Source organism: Rhinolophus ferrumequinum (assembly GCF_004115265.2).
Source record: "Rhinolophus ferrumequinum isolate MPI-CBG mRhiFer1 chromosome 5 unlocalized genomic scaffold, mRhiFer1_v1.p scaffold_110_arrow_ctg1, whole genome shotgun sequence".
NCBI lineage: Eukaryota > Metazoa > Chordata > Mammalia > Chiroptera > Rhinolophidae > Rhinolophus > Rhinolophus ferrumequinum.
In genome coordinates, this window is record NW_022680355.1 from 13389002 (window position 1) to 13412331 (window position 23330).

General features: G+C 38.4%; 1 protein-coding gene across 1 annotated transcript in view; it reads left to right on the forward strand.

Moving 5' to 3' along the window:
* Positions 1 to 2464: 2464 nt before the first annotated feature.
* Positions 2465 to 23330, forward strand: part of TAF3 (TATA-box binding protein associated factor 3) — a 147357-nt gene continuing 126491 nt past the window's right edge. The window contains exons 1-2 of the mRNA XM_033100610.1: positions 2465 to 2833; positions 7131 to 7373. Of these exons, the coding sequence (XP_032956501.1) occupies positions 2668 to 2833; positions 7131 to 7373 (409 nt within the window). The 5' untranslated portion in view covers positions 2465 to 2667. The remainder of the gene's footprint in view (positions 2834 to 7130; positions 7374 to 23330) is intronic.

Sequence of the window (23330 nt, forward strand, 5' to 3'; positions counted from 1 at the left end):
ATGCTGGCACCCTGAGCTCGCGTCTCCAGAACTGGGAGAAAAACGTTTGGTTGGTGAGTGACCCAGTCTGTGGTCTTTTGTTCCGGCAGCCTGATCAGACTAGGACTGGACTGAACATTGTAATGCAGTGCTCAGATCCCCTCAGGACTGAAGGACTCCCGCCTCCCCTGGAGTTGCCTCTGCTGCAGAGAGCACTTTTGCCTAAGGTCACATACCGTTTTCAGGGAAGGCCTCACACAAGGACCTAACCAACTCAGGAATATAAAGGTCCAGCCCCCTTGTGCCATCTCAGGACAAATCTGAAGGGTCAGCCCATCTTCAGAGCTCCCTATGGGATTGGCTGACGCCTCCTTCAAAGCGCATTGCAAGCCCCTTCCTTTGCACAGGTGATGATCCCAGGAGCCCTCCTTAATAAACCACCTGTGGGTTGATCTCCAGCTCAGAAATGGCTTCCTGGGGAACTGAACCTGTGAGATATAATTATGTAGAGAAATGTCCTTGTTTGGGGGAGATACATGCTGAAGTATTTCTGGGTTACATGTCATGAAGTTTGCAATTATTTTCAAACTATTCTGGAAAAAAAAGGTAGGGGTGTGTGTGTGTGTGTGTGTGTGTGTGTGTGTGTGTGTGTGTGTAGTAAATATGGCAAAATGTTAATAATTGGTGAATGTAGGTGAAGTGTATACCTGTTTATATTTTTCTGTTTCAGCTTTTCTGTGGGTTTGAAATTTTCCAAAATATGATATTAAGGGGTTAAAACACACACATCATAAATCAAGACGCTCTGATATAGAGATGTAAAAGAAACTTCCAGAAGTACTGAAGAAACAGCAAGACAGTGGGGGTGTATGAGACCCAAGGTAGAAGAGTTTCAAAATTAAGGTAGTGTTCAATATTATCAAATGGCTACAAAATGGTCAAGTAAGGCTAGGAAGGAAGTGGCCCACAGATTTAGCATCCAAAAGGTCCCTAATAATCTTAGGGTCAGAAGGGTTAGTGAAGAAAATGTTATAGGTACCCTGCCACCTAGCACCTTGCTCCTTTCTCTACAGATGGTCATTTAGCTGAAGTACCATATTTTTCTACTGGGTTTTTAAAACTTTATTTTTTTTAAGAAGGGCATAGCTAACAGTGGCCCATAAAGGGATCGAACCAGCAACCTTGGTGCAACCAGCACCATACTCTAACGAACAGAGCTAACCGGCCACCTCGGGTTTTTAAGACTTTTAAAAAATTGAATATCATGTATGTTCAAGGTTCTGGAGTAGTCATAGGGAGGTTATAATGCTCACAATTTATTTGGAGAGGCACAGAAACTCAAATACTAAATGCACTGTGATAGTATAAGACTAGAGAAACTGACAGACGGATACAGAGGAGAGTGATGAAGTTAGAAAGCTACACTCCAGAAGCTTGTAGGAAAGACACACGCACACAGAGGCATATTTAAGAAACAGAGTAAATGAGCCATTGCAACCTGGCTGAATCTGCCTTACCCATGGGATTAGTTTGCAAATTAAAACTAAAAATGTATTCCCAATATTTAAAAATCGAGGTATTTATCACAAAATCCCGATTTCTAGCAAATTGGAAAGACCTGGCAACACTAGGCTGGAACTGCAAAAAGGCTCTAGAGAAGGCAAGTGTCCCTTATAGCCTTAGCCAGCTTCGCTGATTTAAGGTATTTGTTTGGCCTCTGTAAGCAACTGAGTCCTTTTTCCCTTTGACACAGTGGCTGGCGGAGGCCAAATCGGCAAACTGCAGCCTGTTTTTGTAAATAAAGGTTTGCTGTAACCAGGGCATTATAATGAGGTGAGTGAGGCAGGAATTTTTTTTTTTTAGCAGCCGTTCGTACTTTTCAAATATATATAGTGTATTAAAATATTGTTGATCTTGATTAAGTTTTCTGATGCCCCATAAATTCGGCACCGAGTCCAGGGCCTCACTCGCCTCACCCTAGTCCCCGTCCTGTCTGAAGGGCTCTGAATAGCACGCTGAACAGCTTGAACTTGATCTGATCTATACAATGGTAGGCAGCTCAATTTTCTTTTCCTTTTTTTTTTTTTTTGAGTAGAGATAAGACCGGATCAGATCCGCGTTTGGGGTAGCACTTAGGTTCCCAGGCCCCAAATCCCGCTCCCGCACTCACAGTCTTTAGGGTTCCCAACTTCTAACACCTGCATTTTAATTTCATGTCCCGGTTCCCTCTTCTGCCCCTATATCACTGACGGTCCTCTCTCCCTTCCTCTCCAAGTAACCGCACCCCCACCCCCACCCCGGAAGGTCCCAAGCACCTGCCTCTTCGGCTGCCTCCTCCACCTGCACTCTGCGCAGCCTTTTCCTGCGTCCTTCCAGGCGCGAGAGTTGATACCGACACCATCGCTCTGCCTCAACGGGGCGGAGCTTCCTCATCGGCGCGCTCAGTATTCGGCTACTGCTGCCTCGCCCCGGCGACCGTCCAGCGGGAGGCGGAGCGAGTCCAAAATGGCGGCTCTCAGGCTGGCGCGCTCCGTGCTGCTGAGCCTTTGAGGTGGTCGCCAGGGGTCGGGGGGAGACGATTTCCCCGCCACGGGGGCCCTAGAGGATGAATCGGGGGCTCTGCTAAGGTTAGGCGGTGGGGGTGGAGAGAAGTGGCAGCAAGTGCTGCGGTGGAGTCCACGGAGCGGGATGTGCGAGAGTTACTCCAGGTCGTTGTTGAGGGTCTCGGTGGCGCAGATCTGCCAGGCGCTGGGCTGGGACTCGGTGCAACTCAGCGCCTGCCATCTCCTGACGGACGTGCTGCAGCGCTATCTGCAGCAACTGGGACGGGGCTGCCATCGGTACTCTGAGCTCTGTGAGTACCGGGCTGGGTGCGGGAGGGCTGCCTCTGGACAGTCACGAGTGACACCTCCGGTCTCCCCTTCGCTATCCCAGCGTCTGCGAGGTGTTTGTCTTCCACCCCTACCCCGAGATCGGGTATCTTCTCGGCCCCTGATGCCCATCCGCTTCCACTGCCCCTGGAAACTCTAGTCATCCCTTTGGTGCCTCTTCCTTGTCCGCTAACTTCCCGCCTCCAGCCGGGAGCCCTGTCTCCGCTCCCAGCTCCATACCCTCTCACCCTTCTCTGATCTGAAATGTGCATCGGTCTTTCTCATGGTCTCATTTTGTGAACCACCTCCAGAGTGCCTTACAGCCTCTTTTACTTTGGTCCTTTTCCTTCCTTTCCCGCAAACTACTACAACTAGTTGTCACAGGCGCTCCGTCTACCGGCCGTTTCTTACAAAGCTGGCCATTCTTCAGCTCATAACAACACTTACTCGTTGACAGCTCTGCTCCGTTACGGACACTACCTCTTCATTCTGCATCTGTTCATTTCATAGACAGTTCTCTACTTAACTCTTTGCTAAGGCCAACTTTGTCAGTTTCACTTAGATTAACTTTCACTTACATCTCAGCCACCCATTGATTTCCTCCTTTATATTTTTATGTCAGTGATTATCAAAGTGTGGTAGAGGGATTATAGGCAATTTACAAGTTTCCCCAGGTAATCTGGGATATAGTACTTACGGTTTTTAAGTGAACACCTGGTAGTGTCTATAGGTGATGGCATTTAATAATTTGGAATATTTAATAGAAGCCACACATCATGTCATTGATGTGATGCATATGTGTGGAAGGGAAACTACCCTTTATTTAAATTTCAGGTCGTTATTTTTAAGGTGGTAAAGTGGAGAAATGGGTGAAGTGTTTCATTGGATATTTTGTTTTGTTCAAGTGATTCCTAAACTTAAAAATTGAGACCTATGGATACACTTTACTTCTTAGGCCCCAATTTCCATTGTAGTTTCCACAGTGCTGCCGAAATAATCTGTCCATACCACAAATCTGATCGTGTGGTTCTTAAAAATACTTTAGTTGAATGCAGGCAGAAAATCTAAACTCTGAAACAGCACAGTTCCTTTTGTGAGCTAGCATTTTTCTTATCTTCTACCATCCTGCCATCCTAATCTGCAACCATGCTGAGCTGCCTATCTTTTCCCAAGCATTTTAAGCTGTCCATTCCTATGTACATGGTGTTTCTTACTGTCCTTCACCCCCTGGTCCACCAATAGTACTTCTTATATTTTGAGATTCACTTTATCACTTGTTTCAGGAAACTCATGTTATCTGCTCTTGTAAGTCTGTGCATAGTATGTTATTTAACACCTTGGTTTGTAGTCATCTGTGTATATCTGTCACGCTCTCCTATTTCTTCCCCAGGAGACAAATTTATTATATTTATATTCTGTAAGCTAGTATGGTGCCGTAATATATTAGGCACCCAGGAAATATTTGTTGACTAAATGAATGAACTAATAACCCACTACCATGATAACTATTTACTCACTTCACTTTTTGAGTTTTAAAAGTATGTATTTTTTGAATGCTTGATTTCACTGATACTTCTAAGCTAAATTTGAACTGCCCAGGAACTCTCATTCTTGGTTATCCTGAAAGTACACCAACAGCACACGATAGGACTCGCTTGGCTTTTGCTTCTACCCCCACCCTCTGCTGTCCCCACTGTCCTCCTTCATGATCTTTTGAGGTTACTGTTACGGTTATGCATCATCCGGATTATATTTTTGCTACCAAGTTCCCTAAGGATGGATGTTCTGTACGTTTAGGTGATCAGAATAGCCCTGAATAAATAGTTACCTTTCCTGCGTTGTACGCAGAGCCAGGATGTACACTCCAAGTGTGCCCAAGTCATCAAGTGGTCACTGTTGTGAGTTAATGCGAACCCCTTTCCTAATGACCCAATTTCTGTAGTTGATTTTGTTCCTCTTAGTGAGAATGTAATTCTCAGGTCCATTATTCTCCATCGTGATTTGGTGACTTTTTAAAAATATGCTAATTCCTGGTATACTTATTAGTTACAGACTTTTTAGATTCTTTTTTCTTTACTATCCTTGTTTTAACTTCGAATCCTATAACTTCAAATTGCTACTATGCAATCTTGTATTCTATTCCTTTAAATCCTGTTTCTGATAACTAGGTCTTGAATATATAATATATTTGATTCTGAGTTACATATTTGCTTACTGGTTTCTGTCTTTTTAGTAGATATTTTTTGGGTACCACTTAGGAACTAAACACTGTGCTAGGTGTTGGAAACATAAAATTACTTAGGCACAATCCCTGCCCAGAAGGTTTGTATATGGGTGTCACAATGTCAACAAAACCAAACTGATGGTATCTGTCCCTTTTTCAAAAGCTCCCAAGTTAAAGCAAGCATCAGAAGTTACTATTCATTCAACAAATAATGCAATTTTAAATTTGCCTAAGGTAACAATTTGTCAAAGCATTCGGGGGCAGATGTTTCTGTATATGTTGTAATATGTATAAAATATGAGTACGTGAGCTGGAAGCAGGTGTAAATCTTTCAGAATGACACCTCAAGACTGGTACTATAACTTAATTATTGCGTGGTCTAGGCAGTAAATGCAAAAGGAATAAGGTAAAGGACAGATGGTTTGGGGCCGTGAGTTCTGGGCAGGATTACTTCACAGAAAAGATGAGATTTGAGTTGAGCTATAAAGCATGGTTGTGTAAAGATGGCGAGTATGTCAGGTCAAAGAAAGCATAAACTAAGATATCCACGCAGAATTAAAACATGATGAGAGTACCAGTGAGGTGGCTGGCTTGACGTATGTAGCCAGTTCATTTGGAGGGATTTAGAGGAAAAGGTTAAACAGTGAAATCAGGTTAGGGAGGGACGTAAAAGACAGAGAAATAAAAACGTAGTAGAAAACAGTGCCTACTCCTAAGGAAGGAAACAGTGTGATGAGTGGGATAGTTTAAGAAAATTGTCTTGTCAATGAGGGGCAAGAGACTCAAGTGGGGAGAACTTGGAACTACTCCGAGATAGTGATAGTAGGAATAGAATGAAAAATTCTGAAATCCAGGGCCCAAAGCAGAGTGGGGGCAGGGAGGGGGTAGTACCCAAAGGTCTTCGGTTGAAACTGCAAAGCATATGAAGGAATTCAAGATGATTATATTTTTTAGACTGAGAGAATAATAATACTTTGGATAGGAATAGAAGAGTTGAAATCCTTATCTACATCAGTAAAAGGAAGAATGAGTATTCATTTTATTTCTTTTTTATACATCATAGAAGTTACCCATACTTGTAGAAAAACCCTAACTGCGGAAGCGTTTGAAGTTAGAAGTGAAAGTCTCCTTTTAAACTTTCCCCTTCCCCTGTACTGCAGCTTTCACCCCCTTAAACTGTTAATGTTAACACTTGGATGTATAATCCTTCTAGAGCTTTTTTTAGTGCATGTGAGCAAGCATGTGTTGAATTTTTACAAAATTTGTATTATTTTCATTTTACAGCGTGATTTGATTTCAGAAATGCTGAGTTTGAAGTGAGCATAGGAGATTTCAGTAAAAAAAATCCATTAGGCTATTGGAAATCAGGAACTGGAATTTTCATAGACGTTTTAAAAGATGTAAAAACCTTAAGTTCTGCTAAGGGTAGGCATAGGAGAGAGACTTCCTTTTCTAAAGAATCCTACTACATCTAACTTTTAATCTTTTTATCTATATCTCTTTTTATGGTGTCTTTTAATTATATTAAAACTTTCATATGTAAATTACCGTTATGATTTAAGTTCTTTCTGTAAATTTCCTTGGGTTTAAAAAATTGATTCAACGGTATAATTCATTCAATGAGTATTTATTGAGTGACAACTATTTGCCAGAGATGCATCATTGAACAACAGAGAAAATGTAATGGCCATTTACTTAGCACAGCCTTCTAATTATTTGATAACAGACAATCATAGTAACATTTATTGAGCATTGACTCTGTGTTAGCCACTGTTCCAGATGCTGTTGACCATCCCTAAACTACTTTTGATACTTGTTCTATACTAGCTGATTATTAGTATGAATTGTCTGTGGTGTTCTGGTTGGTTGTCAGATCATATTTAAAACTGACTTTAAGAATCAGTTTTCTAATCTTTAAATAATATGCTCTATTTCACTAGGTCTTGAATATATAATATACTTGATTCTGAGCTACATATTTGCTTATTATTTTTTAAAGGAGTATTCATAGAATTAAAAAATAATAATAATTTGCTTTGCTTTTGACTTTGTTTCAGATGGCCGAACAGACCCAATTTTGGATGATGTTAGTGAAGCTTTCCAGCTTATGGGCGTTAGTCTTCACGAACTAGAAGATTATATTCACAATATTGAACCTGTCACTTTCCCACATCAAATTCCTTCGTTTCCTGTTAGTAAGAACAATGTACTTCAGTTTCCTCAACCTGGAAGTAAAGATGCAGAGGAAAGGAAAGAGTACATTCCTGATTACATGCCACCCATCGTGTCTTCTCAAGAAGGTTTGTAATGTTCTGTTCGTTTCTTACTCAGATCCTCGTGTAACTATTTTAATGGGGTTTTAATCTTCTCAGTTCTCCTACGAAAATTATATAAAAGCTATGCCAATATATAAATTCTAGAACTACAGTCAACATGTTTTAATGTTATTTACAAATCGTTCTAACCTTTAAGTCAACAAACTTGCAGCTGGCATCCCCAGGCAGATTCTGCCTGATGGGGCATTTATTCCCTTTGTAAGTTTTAAGAAGGGGAGAACAGAATGTGTCCACAGAGACCTTTCAGGAGACATATCAAATGAGAATGGCATATTTAAGTAAATTAGAAAACCTTTGAAATAGAAAAATTGAGGTAGCTCTTTTCTTTCCTCCTTATTATTAATGTGAGTTGGATGAAGCTGGGAACAGTGAGTGAACAGTCACTAATAATTATGCAGATTTACCTTTGTTTTTTTGTGATAAGTAGCAGTGTTTACTGTTTGGTTATATAATTTTTGATTATAAAATAATAGCTTATCAGGCACAATAGTCAGTCATCACAGAGGTCTTTTTTTCCTGCATGATTTTGGCATGTTGATTATTTAGGTTCACTCAGATTCTAAAGAGATAAGTATTGTGGCCTCTAATGCAGATACATAATGCTTTTCCTTGTAATAAATTAGAAAAGTTGCAATTCCTTTCTTTTTTCAATTCTAAAACCAAAGATATACTTCAGAACAATGCAAATGATGGCAGAAATAACTTTTATTTGTGATTTTTTTTTTTTACTGTGGTAAAATATGCATAAAATTGACCATTTTAACTATTTTTAGATGTATAGTTAGTTCGGTGACATTCTTCACATTGTTGTGTTGCCGTCACCACGAGAACGTTTCCATCTTCTCCAACTCTGCAACCATTAAACAATAAGTCCTCATCCCCCTTTTCTCTTCCCCTAGCCCCTTAGTAACTGCCTAAAAGTGTGTCTCCTCCCCACCTTTGAATTTATGTGTATTTGTAGCCTTCATTACCTTTAAGGAACTCTTACTGTTTGTAACTCCCTATGTAAAGTCGTTCTCTAAATTTAAACCCCTCATTCTCTAATGTCAATGGTTTTGATCTAAGAAACCTATATTTGTTACTTCTCTAAACATTATTTATTTTAAAAACATAGCAAATGCATTTTAATATCAACATTATCAAAGGAGGGTTTCTTGGGCAGAGGCCTGATTGAAAAGAACTCCATTTTCTCTTACAAACAGGACACGAATGTCAAATGGGTCTGGAATTTTCTTTGCTGTTGTCTTTAAATATAACTTATTAAGCTTCCTAGACATCTTTATAAAAGTCATGCCGAGTATTAATCCATGATATGTCCTCTTGTACTTTAAGAATAATCTTTTTGTGGCTCTGAAGTTTTTAGCTGAAAGGTACTTAGAAGCACACAGAATTTGGAATTGTGCTGAGAAAACGTGAATGGTTATCCAACGCTGGGAGAAAACTTAAGGCATTGTATAGGAGGAGACTAAAGGAAAGACGCTAATATGCGAGTAACTGGAACGCCAGTGATTCTCAGAATGATAGGTATTATAAATTTTGTATCAGTAAATTAGACGGTGGTCAAGTTTAACGGCGAGGACGTATGTGCATTATCAAGAAGCGTGTGACTGAGCCTGAACTACTGTCTTCTCCGTTTAATAGATTTCAGGCCATTTCTTCTCTGCCTTTTAGAGCTTTCTGCATGTATCTTGTGGCTTGTATGTCTTTCTCTCTCCTATTATACCTCCTATTTAATAGTTAAACTGTTTGATTTTTGTTTTTTTTCTGACCTTTTAATAATTTCGACTAAGATGGACATTTGATTAATCTTCATCCTTGATCTGTGCATAGGCTGATCTTTGGTCCATGATTAATCTGCATTTATCTATTTAGAGAGTTATTTAATTATTTTTTTAGAAATAAGCTCTAACAAGCTCACTACTCAAAACCAAAGCTAGGACTTTGATAATAATCTCCACTTAACCAGGGCCCTCTTGTTTTATTTTTATAGCATGCAAATAATACACAATAAACTGTTCTCAAAGTGATATGGTTATCATGTTTAAATACTGCCAAGGAAATGTAACTAAGATGTAACTCAGACGTAAGTCTGAGTTACGTTACATTGTGCAGTGAAGGAGTATGAAAACCAAATTAATGATTTTAGATACTTATGTCTGTCTGAAATTACTACAGTAAATTTTTGAGTTTCTCTCCTGCAATATTTGAAGCAAAGGAGAATCATATTTCAATTGAGTTTTTATGGAATATAAATTATAACCATTTAAAAAGGGAAATAACGCAAGTCTGAACACTACTCTTCTTTTTTTAGCTAATATTTACGGATTCTTTAAGAAGTAGAAATTTGAGGGGGGTTCACACAGTGTGAGGGATATAAATGATAAACGTCTAAGTATTCCTTTGTCTTGTGCACCTCAAACTAATAAAAATAATAATAAAATAAAATTTAAAAAGTAGAAATTTGCTGATTCATAAGTTAATGCATATGATTTATAAGGATGCAATAAATGAGAGGCAGTACGTTAAAATGTTTTTCAAAACCTTCCCCCCTCCCCCACCCCCGTTCAGGGAAAGGATTTAAAATGCAGTCCTGTGGTTACCATTTTTCAGTGTAGCCACCCAAGGCCACTAAATAAATCATTCCAATCCAAAATCTCTTTTTTCATGGGTACAGCATGTTAGAAAGTTCCTGGTATTCTGGTTAGTGGAGCAAAGTGTGGTACAGACATGAACATCTTTGGTAATAACATCTGTTCGCCAAGTTCTTTATTATCCTTTTCTTTCCTTATGAGCCGCCTGTGATGTGCCTGCCTTTGGTCATAAAATGTGATTAGTCCAGTGCTGCCATAGGACGACCATCTTATCAATCCTTCCGCTTGGTTCTTGTCAGAAAAACGTGTGAATGTCTTCTCCGCAATGGAGAGTGTGTAAGAATCGAAGGGCCGAAGGGGCATAAAGCAGGGGCTTCATGGAGCCATTCGGACGGGACTCAACCACTGTCGGGGTTTATAGTCCTACCAAGTTGCTTTACCTTTCTGGACCTTATTTTCATCATCTGTAAAATAGGTGTAAAAATAAATAAAAACAATTTGAAATTTTTAAAAAAGCAAGCTCGTAGACACAGAGAACAGATTGGTGGTTGTCAGAGGTAGGGTGAGGTCAGAGGCAAGGTGAGTGAGGGGGTCCAAAGATACAAACTTCTAGTTATAAAAAATGTCCTGGGACATAATGTACGGCATGGTGACTATAGTTAACAATACTGTGGTACATGTTTGCAAATTGCTAAGAGAGTAGATCTTAAAAGTTCTCACTGTAAGAAAAAATCTTTTGTAACGATGTGTGGTGATGGATGTTAACTAGTGCGGTGGTCACTTTCTGGTGTGGGGCTCGTTTCCCAATATATTGGCAATACTGAGTCATTGTGTTGTACACCTGAACCTAATACAGCGTTGTGTGTCCGTTATACCTCAACGAAAAATATATACCTACCTCATGGGTGACAGTGAGGGTTAACTGAGGTACTTTGTAATACAGTTATATAAAATATATTAACTCGTACGACACACAGCCACGGATGTTAGTTCTCTTGCCGTTTTCCCTTCCTCCTTTTTAAGGACTTTACTTTTGAATTGAAACACAACATACATTTATGAAGTACCTCTACAATAAGAATAAACCTAGAACACTGTTAATCGTATGCGTAGGGGCTAAGGGAATGCAAACCTAACAACTGGGCCGGGGTAGATTCTTGACTGAGGAGCTGTTTGAATGTCAGCAGTGTGAAGGTGATGGAGGAGGGGATGATACAGAAGGAATTCTTGCCCACTGAATCATACTCCCATTTCCCCAGAATAACCTTGTTTAACAGGTGTGAATCCTTCTAGATCTTTCATGTGAAATGTCTCGAATCCTTAGACTCAAGATCTGTGTCCCCTTCAGTACCTGCCATTTATTTCTCAATCTGCAATCTGACTTCCTACTCTCATCCTTTCCTTGAAAGAGCTCTGAGATCCCCAATTACGTAGTAATTGGTGACCTTACAGATCCTCTTTTTGTGGGGGTGTAGCGTAGTGAATTATTAGAAGGCCAATCAAATACCTTTTTAACCACCTCTCAGTTCAACACATGAAACTTTACCAACGTCCCCAGAACCGCCCCCCCCAGCCCAGTTCACAGTCCCCTCCTCCCTCCCTCCAAAACTAACCACGATCCTAACTTTATAGGGAATATTTCTTTGCTTTATAGTGTTATCAGCCGAGTGTGTATCCCTGACACTTTGATTTCCTTACACCGTCCTCTTGTTTTACTTTACATGTCTTTTAGGTCTCTCTTGATCCACAGCCGCACCCCCCCAACCCCCACCAACCCGCTCTTTCCAAAGCCCTTTCTTTTTCTTCCAGTGTATTGAAGAATCTGGGTGGCTTGACTTCCAGGGTCGCCACCGTCTGGGTTTTGCTGACTGTGTGCTCCTGGTATGCTTCAGTGTGTTTCTTGCACACTGGCAGCGAGAAGCTGGGGCTGGGTCAGACTTGGGCCAGACAGATGCAGGGCTGTGCTCCCTCCTCAGGAGGCTGACGTCGGGGTTCCCTTTCTTCGGTATTAGCAGTGTTGACACTCACTCACTGGGGGTTGCAAGGTCGTGATAGTGCGTCACTGGGGTTTTATTTCATTCTTTACTAGAATAATTGTATAAGGAAATCCTTTCTCTCATCTGTTATTGAGTTACTTAGTGGTACAGTTCATACAGGGAAAGGAAGAAATGCCTGATTCTTTCATTTTATAAACCCAGTTTTGAAAATAATGAGTTGGTTCCTTGTCATTTGTAGGTGACTAATTAGTTTTACCCTTATTGCAACTCAGATTGTCCCATCTTTGGCCAGTGGCAGCTTCTTCCATCTGGCTTCTGAATCCTTTTGGAATGATGCTAGTCGTCTTTGAGAGAGTCCTGGCTGTCTGGTGTATCAAAATGTTCCAGGCTCATCTTGTATATTCTCGTCCCACACTAGGAAACAAGAAGCCCTGGCTTCTTGGGAAATGGCATTTCAGGTTCACAATCTAGGCACTTGGGGTACTTATTACAACTGTGTCTTCATTGTTTCTAGGCAATAAGTAATAAAATATACATATAGGTGTGTGTGGATAGATAGACAGGTAGACTGGCCGACAGTAGATGAGGTACTTTATGAGTCCATATAGATATTTCCAATTCAGATTCAAGACTACTGGTTTTACTTTTTGTGTTACATCAGTAAATACTTTTGTCCATAACAGGAATTCTGGCTCTCAGGGGTAAAGAAGATGATAGAACATTCCATAATCACTCATTTACTTACTGTATCTTAGATTAGGCATACAGTTTAATACTGTATCGTTCATGATTACTGAAACACGTAAAAAAAATTTTTTTTGCTTATGTTATCCTGTTATTCACCCCAATTTTCTATAATTGTACATTGTCAGATCGTATAGCTACCTTTCTGAGTTCTGTCACCTCATTTCCAAGTTTTTCTAATTTTGATTTATTTTCTTTCATGTCTTTTAGACCATTTTAAAATAGAACATTACAGTTTTTATCTGTTGGGTTTTTGGGTTTTTTTGAGTATGTGTTTTTTGTGAACTTCCATTGTCTTTGGTATTTAATCTCCTTTTCTTATAGAAATTGAGTATGTGAGTATAGTTTTTCTGAACATCTAGAAGGAAGTTCAGGGGAGTTTTTCTGACTTTACAGTGGCCCCTCTCCTGTTGTTTTCATGTAATGTTCAAAAGTAGGGTAGCTTCCTTTCTGAGATGTTCTGTTTTCTTCCACCACTTTTATCTGGATCTTTTCTTTTCTTAATGCCAGTTTTCCTTTTCTGCTCAGTTGTGACTCCAGTGCCAGCAAGTTTCTTTGCAGTGGGCTCTGCCCTGGAGAGAGGAGCAAAGGGTCAGGTTTGAAATCTCTGCACTTGACTCTTCCCAGTCCTGTAGGTCTCACTCTGGCCCCTGGACCTCACCCATTTTGGAAGTAGCCAGACCCTGCTCAGCCTCGGCCACTCTTCTTATAGGGCCTGCAGGCTTTCAGTGGGTGTCTGTTGGCTTTTTGAGGTTCTCCTCTTTGGGCCAGTCTTCCCATTACCTCTCACCGCCTCCCCCTGCACAGATGGGTAGTACTCGTGCCTCGTGGCTCTTGGTCATTAGTCTTCACCCTCTTGTATCTTGGCATTGACGCATACACTTTGTCACCTCGTTGTGATAATTGCTCTATTGTTATGTGGCAAGTTGGGAAGATCCAAAAACTACATTGCTACTTTCTTCCAGGAGTCCCTTGATTGCATCTTCTTGCATTTATCACTCCTTGAAACTGCTTTTCCTTAGTGACATCATGCTCTTAATGCTGCTTATATGACTGATGCATTCTCTCTGCCTTTTGTGGGCTCATCGTCTGTAATTCTTCTACCTCTAAAATGTTGAGGCTCCCAAAATTTTATCGTTGACGTCTGCTTTTCTCACTGTACGCAATTTCTATGTGTGATCTTCTCTGTGCTCATGGTTTCAACTCTCATCTGTATACTGTTGACTTCCTGAGCTGTCTCTCCCTACCACCACACCCCTCGGACTCTGTACCCCTCGTTGGTGGGTTGTTTCCACATTGCCCGTAGCACCTCACATCAGTGTATCAAACGCTGTTCGTGTTATCTTACTCTTAATACACCTGTGTTACCTATTTTAGTTGGTGGCTAATACCCAGTCGTTCAAGCTAGAAATGCTTCTTCATTCCCTATAATCAGTTCTGCTAATTTTGTTTCCTATAAATTTCTGAAATGCTATCCCATTATTCCCTTTGTTTACACTCTTCTCTGAACTAGCCTTACCTTCCAAAATAAACTGTTAAACAAAAAGTAAGTATATTCCACGGTATAAGACACTTTATTAGCTTTCTCTGTTTACACGTACAGTGAGCAACCCTTTTTTCTCAAGGAAAACCAAAAATGTCTAAGGAGAGCAATTTCTTTTTTTCATTCAAAATAAAAATGGCTTTAATCATTCTAGAGAAGTTCATGCTTGTAGCTGAGATTACTAAATGAATCGAAGACTGTTACGGAGGAAATTTACACTGCCTTTTAGTCACTAAAATATTAATATTTGTATTTACTTGCAAATAGCAATATAAAAGCAGCCGTCAGATAATTGGTCCTTGATAGCACATGGTATTTTCATAAGCATTATCTCATTTAATCTTGAAACAACCCCTAACGGCGGATGCTATTACCATTCCCGCTTTTCAGAAGGAGTGGTGGAAGTTTTACAAAAGGGTGGATGAACCTGCCTGTGTCACACTGAGTAGGGAGCAGAGCTGGATTTAGTTGATTGCATTCAGTGCTGCATGTAGGATACCCACTGTGTGTCACGTCCTACACACGGAACCCACATCGAAGGCGGAGGCATGAGTAAGATGCCCATCCCTCCCCTCCTTTGGCCTTTTTCTGTGGTTGCTGGAAAGCTCTGCGTGGGCAGGACATTCCTAAGCGGGTAATACCGTCATCAAGCCAGCCTTCTGAGTAGACAGGTTTGCAGAATGCCTCTGGGCCCCAAAGCCCCGCCTCACACCTAGCACTCCCCGTCACCCCCTCGGGTACTTTACCCTCATGGCCTTGCAGGACTGGAGTGCAAGAGTCTGGGCAAAATGTATTCTGTGCATCCGAGGCAGTTGCCTGGGGCTTTGTGGTGTTTGCTTTTTCCGAATCCTACAGCATCCGAGCCATAAAGGTTATGTCTGAAATGATCTAGAGGGCTCATTTGTGGTGACTGGCCTGTCACGGTCCGTACAGGTTTCTCTGTGTAAACCTGTGGGGCCCTCCATGGTGAGACTTCTGCCTACCTTTACATGTTAATTTCCTGCCCCTCATTACTTCCAGCTTTAACCCCCAGAATCATTAACTTGCTTGTTTCCCCAAAGGAACTGTATGTCTCCGGATCTTTATGGGCTGACTTGGAGTTCCCTTCCCATGCCATGCTCCTTTGGGCACCCATATATCTCTACCGTCACACTTAGCAGATTTTTGTTCTCATTATTAGTTTTATTTGTCTCTAGAACTTACTTACTTGTCTCTGATCTTACTTACTGTTTACATCGTACACTCACTCTCCATTTCACCTTCTGCACAAAACCTAAATTCCTATTACTCTACCTGAGAGGTCAGTTCAAAACCCGAAGGAAGTGACTGCTATCTTTAGGGGAATTTGTTCAGAATGTTGGGGAATCAGTCTCAAAAAGTAGCTTATCCAAAGTAACACAGCTCTTAAGTGACAGAAATGACAGCTGAGTCCCAGTCTTAGTCTTAGCCCAGTACCCGTTGCGTCCCTTGTTACGCTGGTATTATTCTCAGCGTACACGAATAAAAACAGGAAGGTTTATCTTGTGACATCTCAAGTTTTTTTCTTTTCCTTTCAAATTAACTTCTGGAGTAGTTATTTTTTTTAAAAAAATCGTGTTCTGATTCTTTTACTCATGTTACTGTTTCTGCTTCTTATTATCCTTAGAAGTGGCTCCTTACCTATAGCATAAAGATTAAATTTTAAAAAAATTTATAGTAAAATTTTTATAATAAATACGGTGGTTTGCATTCAAACCACCAAAATAAGTCCTGAAGTAGAGGTGTATATATTTCAAAATAGAGAGTAAAGTACCAGCGTACACAGATTTGGTAGACTGCAATTTACAGTGGACTTGGCCAGAAATTCTCTTCTTTACCGAAAGTTTTTTCTTTAATCTGTCTGGATTTATAAAAATAAGAACACATTTTCACTATAATAAAATAGTTTTTCTGTATCTAAGTCAACAAGTAATCACATTAAATGCCTTAGAAAAATTAAGTATTTTGATATTTTACTTACCACAGCCACCTAATTTGTCAATTTCCCCCGCCAGGCATCCAGATCAGAAAAAAAGATTTTGTTGTGTTTTGTTTTTTTTCCCCCAATTTTAAATTTTCCAGAAGTTTAGCATTTCTGTTATCTAATTATATTTCTTGGAAGAGGTCGTGTGTGTGTGTGTGTGTGTGTGTGTGTAGAGATGATGTTACATGGCTGACTTGGCATAAGACCCCAACGTTAGTGCTTTGTTGTAAGTTAGGAGTTCACCTGTCTTGCTTTCCTGAATTTGAATCTTATCTGGGACAGTGCAGTAATTGCATTTTACATAACTAATTACCTGCTATGGCTACATAGAGCTTTCCTGTTTCAAATAAAATAATATTGTTATTTGCGTCATTCACGGGGGTTATATACTGATCCTGTGCTATTGGTGCTAAAGGGAAATACAAACCCACTGTTTCATTCATTCATCAAGTAGCTCTGGAGAACCTACTGTATGCCAGGCACACAGCTTATTTCTAGAAATACAGAGGTGCCTTCCTAGAGCTTCCAATCTATACGGGAAAAAGATGAGACCAATATTTGCATGTGATTTCAAATTATAATTTGGAATATTTACTTCGTCTGCTACAAGGAATGAGGGAGTCTGGATAATTTTTAAATAACCAGGATACGTTGATTAGATTAGTAGCTTCTGGTGGTTGTGGGAAGGGTGGACGCCAGAGAAGACACCACTGGAAGCATTGCTAGAGCTTGTGGCAGTCGTCCAGGGAGAGAGGATGGGGCCCAAATGCTGAGTGGGGAGTGATGCAGAGGAAGGACCAGGTGTGGGAGACGTGGCTGGACAGGACTGGGTGATAGAGAACTTGTAGAGAATATGCTAGAGAGCGGAGCTGAGGTTAGGTGAGCAGTTGGGGTTGGGGAGACTGGATACCCAGATCTTAAACAGACTGGCCTGGTCAGGAGATAAAATGTAGAACGCAACTTACCTCCCTCAGGCACTGCTCCAGCATGACCTTTCATTTAATTTTTAAAAACAATCAGGTGGAGTTCAAGGTTACATAATCTGGCCTGAACCTGGGATACGGGCAGACTTCCTTGCTTTAAAAATGGCCAGGTTTACTTGTTATGACCAGTTTGCTGATAGAGCGCCCAGTCTGTGCCAGACGTGCTTCATTGGGTGGTGCAGAGGCCCTCCTTTCAGTGACCTCCTGGTGGAGGGAGTATATTTAAACATGGCCCAGTTGTCCTTGTAGGATGCTAAATTAATATTCCTTGAGTACTTAGACAAGAAATTGCTTGAAAACACCTAATGTAAGTTTTGTCATAGAAGATTAAACATTAACCTTTAGTTTATTAGTTCAGGGCTTAAAGTTACATATAACATTTGATGTTTCCTTTAGTAATGGGATGTTTGACTACCAAAACTTTGTAACTTAGTATTTCATTGAAGTCTGACAATTGAAAGCCTTTCTTTTTACTTTCTCCCAAGCCCCAGTGCCCTCATTTGTAAAATGGGGATAAATAGCCTCCATGGGATTATTATAATTGAATGAGATAAATGTTATCTATCGTTACAGGTTTTTGATAGGGTCTTCTGACAGCAGGCCTGCCTTTACAATGTGTTCCTGTAACTCTCAGCACTAAATACACTGGTCGTCATACCACTGTAGCCTAATAAAACACTTAGAGTACAATAAGTGTACACGTTTGTAATAATGCCCCCTCTCATTCTTTCTCGCGTGGAAATTCTGACATGGTGTGTGAAATCCTGCGGCACAGAGCAGGACGCACAGAGTCAAACTTAGGAGTGTTACTGCATTCTGAGTAAGGGAGGTTCAGTCCCACCCATCCCCTGTCCACCGCACTTCCCGCTGGTGCTGGTTCATCAGCTCACACCCTGAAGACCATAGCATAACTAAAAATTTTATGACACTGATTAACTTTGAGAGAAGCAAAATGAAGACATATGTGAATATGCAAATTGTATTGGCCAGAGCTTTACAACTAGCTCTCAGAGCTCTGTCTCTTCCATTGTGTTTTTGGTAATGGATTTAGTTTAACTGATGTCACTTTTAGTAACTTTTAATCAACTTTTTCTGACCCTAAATGTTTAAGAATTTTTATTTTAGAGAATACTTACGTGTAGTTATTTGCTTCTAATTTTACCACAGGAAAGAAGTAATACTTTTTCTCTCTTTGTTGTGAGCACTGTGAAGTGATGTTACAGTGTTGATTAATTGTTGATGTTTTCTTCTAATACATTGCCAGGCACACAAGGAACACTCTAAATTGGTTATTTCCCCCTCAAATAATCACACTTGGTTTAAATTTATAATTCATTTTTATCAAGTATTATATAGTAAAAATGTAATGTTTAAATATACTCTGTTAATATTTATTTATCATCCATCTATTGTATTCTTGTTGGAGACTTCAAATTCTGCAGTTGAAATAAGAAAATTGATTTCTTTTGTAATGTGGAAGTGATTACAGTTCAGTAGGTGGCACTCTTTCCTTTCCTGTTAGTGTTAATGAATATCCAATTAAATGCCAAAAAATGTATTCAAAGTCTTAAGGAAAAGCATACAACTTAAACCATTGATGGCTTGTTTTAGAGAGAATAATAATAATTTTGTTAATAATTTAGCATCTGTGGAACTTTGTTAGTTACTATGAATATATTTAATATTTATTTTCCTTGAGGAAACTTGTGTCTAGAACAGAATTCCTTTTGTCATTTAGCAGCAGCTTTATATTGTCCTTTCTGAAACTCTTGATTTTCTGAAAAATTTGAAATTATTATCCATTAGTATCTAAAACTTTCCCAGTTTTGATTTTTAAATGTTATCTTCAAAGTCCCACTAGAAGATACTTTTAAAATGAATACATTTTTCCCATTCTAACATAACAGTTTTCCTCATTTTTTTATAGTGCCCATTCCTTTTTTACTTATGAAGAGAATATTTGGTTTGTTGAAATAGTTAATACAATTTTCTTTTACTCTTTTTATTCAACATTATGTTCCACTTTTCAATCTTAACATTTTTGTTGTGTTTTCCGTATTCTATGTATTTTATATTTACTGTTTTTAAAGAATGTACTATACTTAGCCATTTTCTCATTTTTAGACACTTTGAATGTTTTTAAATATTAAAATGTTGCATTAAATATCTTTGTGCATCTTTTTATTTTAAATTATTTCCTTATGATAAATTCCCAGGGTAGGAGTTTATAAGTCAAAGGTATAAACACATTTATGGCTTTTGACATGCATTACACATTGCTTTCCAAAGGAATTGTATCATTTTACGATGCCATAATGAATGTATGATTATACCAGTATCCTAGCAGTCTCATTGGAATTGAATTTCAAAATATAATGTACTTATTAATTTTTTTAATACAAACAAATTAAACACATTTTGAGGCTGACATTTTGTTTTAAATTTTTTAGTTAAAATTTGGGAACTAAAAGAAAAACTTCCACTGGAATATAACCACTATTATTATTGTGATCTCATCCTCCAAGTCTGTGTGTGTGTGTGTGTGTGTGTGTGTGTGTGTGTGAACAGGCTGATTTGAACATAGTTTAATAATAATATATAATTTTATAGACTGTGTTTTTCATTTAATTAATTCATCTACTATGTGCTAATCCTTAGGTAACTTCTGTTTGCTAGACAGTGGTAATAGGTGTAAGAGTGAACTGGAAATGTATAAAATGGACTTACGAGATTTGGTTTGGGTGGTGGTTCTTAGTCATGAGAGGGTGTGTATAAGCAAGGATATGATTGGAGTAGGTTGGTAATATGGAGAGGATGCCAGTTTGTTCGATATTTTGACTTGAAATACTTAGTGACTATGAGCATGTATGCCTCATTGAAGTTAGCTATTCCAATACAGAGTTGAGAGGTTGAGAGGTCTCATTAGAAATAGAGGAAAAATATTATTCATGTTGCTATGTGGTCTTTATAACCACCATTTTAAATGACTGGACGTCATAGGCCATCACTTAGTGTTGAACATTTAGGCCTCTTCTAATTTTTAACTTACACGAATACCACTGCAATAAAAACCTTTATTCATACAGTTTTCTTAGTCTTTCAGATTATTTTTTATGATCGAGTTTACAAGGTCTGATTACTATGTTAGAGAGTATGAAGTTTTAAAAAATATTTTTTGATAAAATCCCTTTTAAAAGTATTGACAGTACCACTGTAATGTAGAATACTCACTTTATTCCATCCTTTCATTTAAAACAATATTTCTAATTTAATGATGATTTTTATTTGCATATTTTATATTTTTCTGGACTAACATTTAACATAATTTGAGAAAAAATGTTCTTAACTCTCAGTGTTTTTAGAGTCCATGGGCTCAATTTTTTGTTTTTAGTTTTGTTTTTAAGCAGTTCTTGCTATTTGAAACTATTAGCATTTTATAATTTTTATTTTTAGAGGCTTTCAAAGGGACAAAGAAAACATTTTTTTAATTGAATAAAACTCACTCTGTCTTGCCATTGCCACATGGGTTCATTGAACCTTTTTATAAATCTAAGTTGCATTATGGGATCTTATGGATCATATTTTTCCGGTATCTTGCAACATTTTGCTATTTTATCATCATAGGAATTATTTTATTATCATTCATCATTATTCATCAGTTATTCCTAACTATGCTTTAAAAAAAAGAACTCAAATAATAAAACAGAAGAATGATGAAATCTCCCGGATAAGGTGATCCAATAGAGAAATAAATTGTCATCCTTCATTTTTCTAATTGTGCAACCAGAGTATTATATTCTATATCAAGAAGACTGGAAACACTATCGTTTTAGTCTACTTTTAGATTTAATGGATCACAGTGAAAATGTAGAATTTTTCATTTCATTGATAATGGGAAAGAAAAAAATTGACGTTTCACAAAGAGATCGAAACATTTCTGGCTTTTTGATGGTGATGATGATGATGATGAAGAAGAAGAAGGAGAAGAAGAAATTGATCATATAAATGAAATCGCAACTGTGGGTCTTCAAATGACCATATCCTAGATGAATTTTCTTCTCCTGTCTTCTTTTCTTCTTTTTTTCTCCTGTCTTCTCAACTAAGAGTTGACAAGAGAACAGTACTTCTTAGGACAAACAACAAATAATACGGTTTTCTCATCCAGTTAGTCGTTTAACAGGAAGGGCTTCATCATGCAATAATATTTTTATAAAAAGACCATCCCATTTTGCTAAAAGGATGTGTGACAATATTTTTTCATATTTTATGCCTATATACCAAAATTTACATGATACAAAGGGATTGCTGTGTTTAAATTCTTATTACAATTTGTAATAAAGTTGTTTTCACTATGCTTTTATTCATACTTCTGTAAATTACTAATAAAATGGCTTAAAAATATAAAGGTTCCATTAGACCCAGATGTCAAATGGTAATGGCTATTTTCCCTGATATATTCAGGGTTAAAGTAAAAAAGATTTGTCAGATTTAATGGCATTATTACATTTTAACACTTCTTTTTAGTGTGCAATCCTAATTATGTATGACAGACACAATTGGGAATAGTTAGAAGGAAATAGTAGTTCTGGACCAATCAGCAATGGAATGAAAAACTCAGGAAGTCCCAGTGCCATGGTAAAGGAGAAAAACTCACTTTTCATTTCCTTTCATGTACAGTGTGTCCAGATTAACTTTAAAGGAGACTGAAATGTAGGTCGGAAGATTTTGTCTACAATTGGGCATTACCTGTGTGTGGAGCCCATCTCAGCAGGCATCTCGTCATCAACTAACAAACCTTTCCAGGTCCCTTGGTAGCTGCGGGATATCCGATTGCAAGTTAAATATGAAACAGGGGTACACTTAGTTTTGCATTAAAGGATTTCTTAAAGTTCAACTTCAAATGAAGTTGTTAGTGCATTCATTTTTATTAAAGCTGGCTTTGTTAGGAAGGAAAGGATAGCTAGAACTGTCCTCTGTGGTGTTGCGAAAAATGCTTTGGAAACATAAAATGAGTAGCATAAAGTTCTGTACCTTTACATATCTATATGGTACATACCATAAGTCTTCTTATAAATACTATATAATTATCGAGCCTGCCAAAGGAGCATTTAACCTACTGTGGCAGTAGAGCCTATCAGTAAACGTATCTCTATAGTTGAACAGATGCTAAACGTTTCAACAAATGTGTCATGGCAGGGTTTTTTTGGGACTTTCTTTTTTCAGCTTTGCCTGTCTCAATCTTAATAACAAAAAGAAATAGCACATGGTGAGTTTATATCATACCTTGGGGGACAGAGGCTAAGTTCTGGATTTGATGAAACTTGGTAAACAACAACACTCAGATACCCTGACTTACGTCCCAGACACTGATCTCAGAGCTTTCCACGTGATAGCTTGTTTAATTCTAATAATAACCCTGTGAGTTAAGCACTGTAATTGTCCTCATTCTATACATGAGCAAACTGAGATGTAAGGATGATAAAGAACTTTTAAGGTCACACACTAGTAATTAGGGGATCCAGAATTTGAACCCAGGCATTCCAACTCCGAAGAATTTTTTTAAAATTACTAATTAAGCTAATTTTGTGCTTAAATACTATTGCCATAAGTGATACTCTGATTTCTAAGGCATTGTCTTAGAGGTTCCAAAGTCCATAAGAAAGATTTGGGATACCGAATACCACTGGTTTCACCCGGTAGACCTTGGACTTCTGCGAAGACTTAGGGTTATTGCATGGAATGTGTGAATTTATATTGCATAAGCGTGATATATAGGCTAAATAAAAAAATAACTTAAATATATGTGTATATATAAAACTATTTTAAATGTACATAACAATTGTTCATAACATACGATTTCTTTTAGTATTGCTTAGTTCATAGCTTTTTGTTACTAGTATGTATTTCCCTAGTTAACATACTAGAATTAAAAATGTTGTTATAGGGGTTCATGAAATCTTTAGATGTTAAAAGGAGGGTATTATTTATTAGAAATGGTTGGGAACCATTGAATGACGTATTGCAGGATTTGCTTAACATGGATCCCTGTCTCCTGATAAAT